At 41.6% G+C, this 3,387-nt stretch overlaps 1 protein-coding gene across 1 annotated transcript; it reads left to right on the top strand.

Moving 5' to 3' along the window:
* Window positions 1-530: 530 nt before the first annotated feature.
* birc5b (baculoviral IAP repeat containing 5b) lies at window positions 531-3,114 on the top strand. The gene is made up of 4 exons (XM_072697243.1): window positions 531-751; window positions 1,809-1,918; window positions 2,626-2,740; window positions 3,004-3,114. The coding sequence occupies exons 1-4, from the start codon at window positions 626-628 to the stop codon at window positions 3,094-3,096; spliced, it is 444 nt and encodes a 147-aa protein (XP_072553344.1). The 5' UTR covers window positions 531-625; the 3' UTR covers window positions 3,097-3,114.
* Window positions 3,115-3,387: the final 273 nt, after the last annotated feature.

Consider the following 3,387-nt stretch of genomic DNA (forward strand, 5'->3'; position numbering starts at 1 on the left):
GTTTTTTTTTTGTAGCAGTAACACATTAAACCTGCAGCCAAAATTATTTTAATGGCTCACTTTTAGTCATGCATTAAATAAATACAAGATACTGTATTTAAATAAATACTAGGTTCTTTCTAGATAAAAAAAAAATAAATAACAGAAAAATAGATTCTAAAAATAGACAAAAAATAAATTGCATGTTGTTTTCACCCAAAACCACATGAACAGAAATCTCGTCAGACTGAAGAGGAACCTGCCTAGAAGACTGGGAGGCAGCACAGGTGCGTGCTGGCACCTGTGTGATAAATACGTCACGTTATGTAAAGCACTTAAGCAAAACCACCACAAATGTAAACCAAAAAAGCAAAAAAAAAATAACTTAACAACAAATTAACTCACCGATTTGAATCACTTGACCGTATTTACCGGATCTGAGATTTCATTTGTCTAAGGCGTGAACAGGAAAATGGGCTGAGCCACTGCAGCGACCTGAGCTGAGTAATCAGCTGAGACTCGTTTATCAGTCATTAGTGTCTACATGAGCTCCATAGATTTGTGAAGTGTGTTTGTGACAGACAGAGGTGGTGGTTTGGGCTCAGAAGGTCCCTGTGCTCTTCTGTTCACGTGTCTCATTCTGAACATGTCTCATTCGGAAGTAATTGCAGCTCGATTCCTGTGTTTTGATCAGATGTACAGCTTTGAGAGGCGCCTGCAGACTTTCTCTGACTGGCCTTTTCGTGAAGACTGCCAGTGCACACCCGAGCTGGTGAGTAAAATGTGCTCGGTTGGTTGGGAGGCCTTTTCAGGTGAGAAGCACCTCATTAACCTCATGTGTAGCTGGCTTTCTAGCTCCCGTCTAGCAAGCTCGTGTGCCACGCAGCCTAATTGGCTAACGCACCCTCATACATCCATAAGGGGGTAGTGCTCACAGGGTTGTGATGTAGGCCTTGGTAATAAAAGCTGTCACGTATTTTATTAATGTTGTTGAGATTTTTCCTTGGTTAATGTTAGTGAAAAAAATGCTTGGCCAAGTCTGGAAGTTGTGAAATTAATGTTGTGCAAAACTTTGGTGTCACGTGACTCCATTTCCCTCAGGCTCCTTTTATAATTTTTAATAAATACTGACGCTTCAGCACTTGCAGAGAAATATTTCCAAAACAGGCTCCAGTATTTCTAAATGGTGACTGGTGGGTCTGTGGGATAGGTTGTATAAGGTTGGAAGTAAGCCTGTTCAAGCTGGTTAAGCTGATTTACCGGCATAGACTATGTATTTGCCTGAATTTGGAGGTTTAGTTGGTTTACCAGTATAACCAACTTGACCATCAACATGGCCAAGCTTAATCAACTTGTGTACCAGCATAGGGTATGTTTGCAGCTGAATGTGCAGCTTTTCAACCACCTTAACCATCAAAAAACAGCTTAGACCTTCTGAATTTTTCAGCAGGAAGGGAAGCCAAAAGACTGCACAGGGCTCATTTACTCAAACACCTGTTCCTGTCTTGTCAGAGTGATTAAAACTCCCACAGGTGCTGGATTGGTTTTGTTTTATCTGATGTGTTAAACTGTCTGGTCTTCCTGCATCTGTGTGACTGGCTTAAGCAAAAAGTGACCCCCAGTCCACTGAGAGCTAATTTACTGTGAAGCAAAGGCCAGGGCCAGTCTTCAAGTATGTGTGCTGTCTCGGTTCACTCTGTACAGTGTAGAAAGCATATACTGATCCCTAATCAGAATTCCTAAGTTTGATAACTATGGGCCCAGATCAACTCCAGATGTCTTTATTTTTTGCTGGTCACATGGATTTATGTCCCTCTGTCTGCCCTCAGATGGCCAAGGCAGGTTTCGTCCACTGTCCCAGTGAGAATGAGCCTGATGTGGTCTGCTGTTTCTACTGCCTCAAAGAGCTGGAGGGCTGGGAGCCTGAAGATGTCCCTTGGTAGGCCTTCCTTCCTGTAATTTAACAATGTTCACTTGCACACCAATGGTTCAGCGTTAGTTTAACCTAAAATATGATCATGTAAACAAGGCAGTTTATCGCCCAAGTAGGGTCTTGGTTGACTTGACGTTGGTGCAAGTAGAGGCTGGTGTAGGCAAAATATTCAAGATGGGTTTGGACGTAACCGCTTCTCAACCTTCTGCTCGTGTGATGACAGGTTTACAACACTGAAGAGTGACGTGAGGTGCAATAAAAGAGGCATTTCATGTTGTCATTTACTTTGGCTGGCATGCATGTAAACATGTTCATAAGCTGTCTGGACTTTTATACAACACATGCAAATCTTAATTCATTAAATAAATGAAGAAACCAGAGCCAGATTCTTCTGATTTGAAATTCTTCTGAGAGGTGCTGTTCTTAACTTCATGCAGAAGAAAAAAAGCTTGGATAATGTTTGAAATCTCCAGAGCAGGGAGACTAGAGGACTGCGATATCAGAAATGGTCTATAGCAGAGCTCATCATTTCTAGTCCTGGAGGGCCTGTGTCCAGCACAGTTTGGTGATTTATCCTGCTCAAATACATCCACTACAGGCAAATCGCCAAACTGTGCTGGACGCTGGCCTTCCAGGACTGAAACCGATGAGCTCTGGTGTATAGCATGTCCTCTCAGAACAAGTCCTTCTTTTGCTCTGTGTGTCTGAATAAGGTCTGAGCACGCCAAGCGCTCTCCAGACTGTGCCTTCCTTCAGATGAAGTCCTGGGATCAGCTTACAGCTATTGAGTTTTTTCATCTGGAGCACGGAAGGATTCGCAACTACATTGTAAGTAGGGGTGCACTCTGCCTACAATACAGGTGTTAAATGTTACTTTGCTTAATAAGAGAAGCAGTTTTGCTTCAGTGTGGATTTTCCAAACCTTTTATTGGTTGGAAAGAGTGTCCCACCCTTGCGTATTAATACTGCATGCCAATGAATGGTTTTTTTTTTTTTCTTTTTTTTTTTTGTGGGCCCAAAACTCTTATGAAACCTATAAGATCTACAAATCTGAATAAATGTCTTGTTTCTCTCCCAAACCTCAATCCCAGAGGAAAATGGCACATATGAAGATTGCGCATTTCCGTGACGAAGTGGAAAATATTAGCAAAAATCTGAGAACTCTTTTTGATATTGTGTCTTAACTGTTTGTTTTTGTGTAACTTGTCTTTTATTGGTTAATCTTCAATAATTTGTTTAAATAAATGTTGTTTTTTTTTTACCCTTTAAGTATCCATTTTGTTCACGTATACTTGTCTTGGTTGTGCAGTTATCAGTTCACCACAAGGAGGCAGTGTCCTGTAGCACTTACAGTTCAGACTGCTTACACACACGTGCGTGCACACACACACTAAAACACAGATTCCTTTCAGTTTGTGCTCCGCCTTTCCACAATCCTGGAGCTCAGGCCTGCAGCTACATAACATAACTGAATA

The sequence above is a fragment of the Salminus brasiliensis genome, chromosome 14 (assembly GCF_030463535.1).
Source record: "Salminus brasiliensis chromosome 14, fSalBra1.hap2, whole genome shotgun sequence".
Lineage (NCBI taxonomy): Eukaryota > Metazoa > Chordata > Actinopteri > Characiformes > Bryconidae > Salminus > Salminus brasiliensis.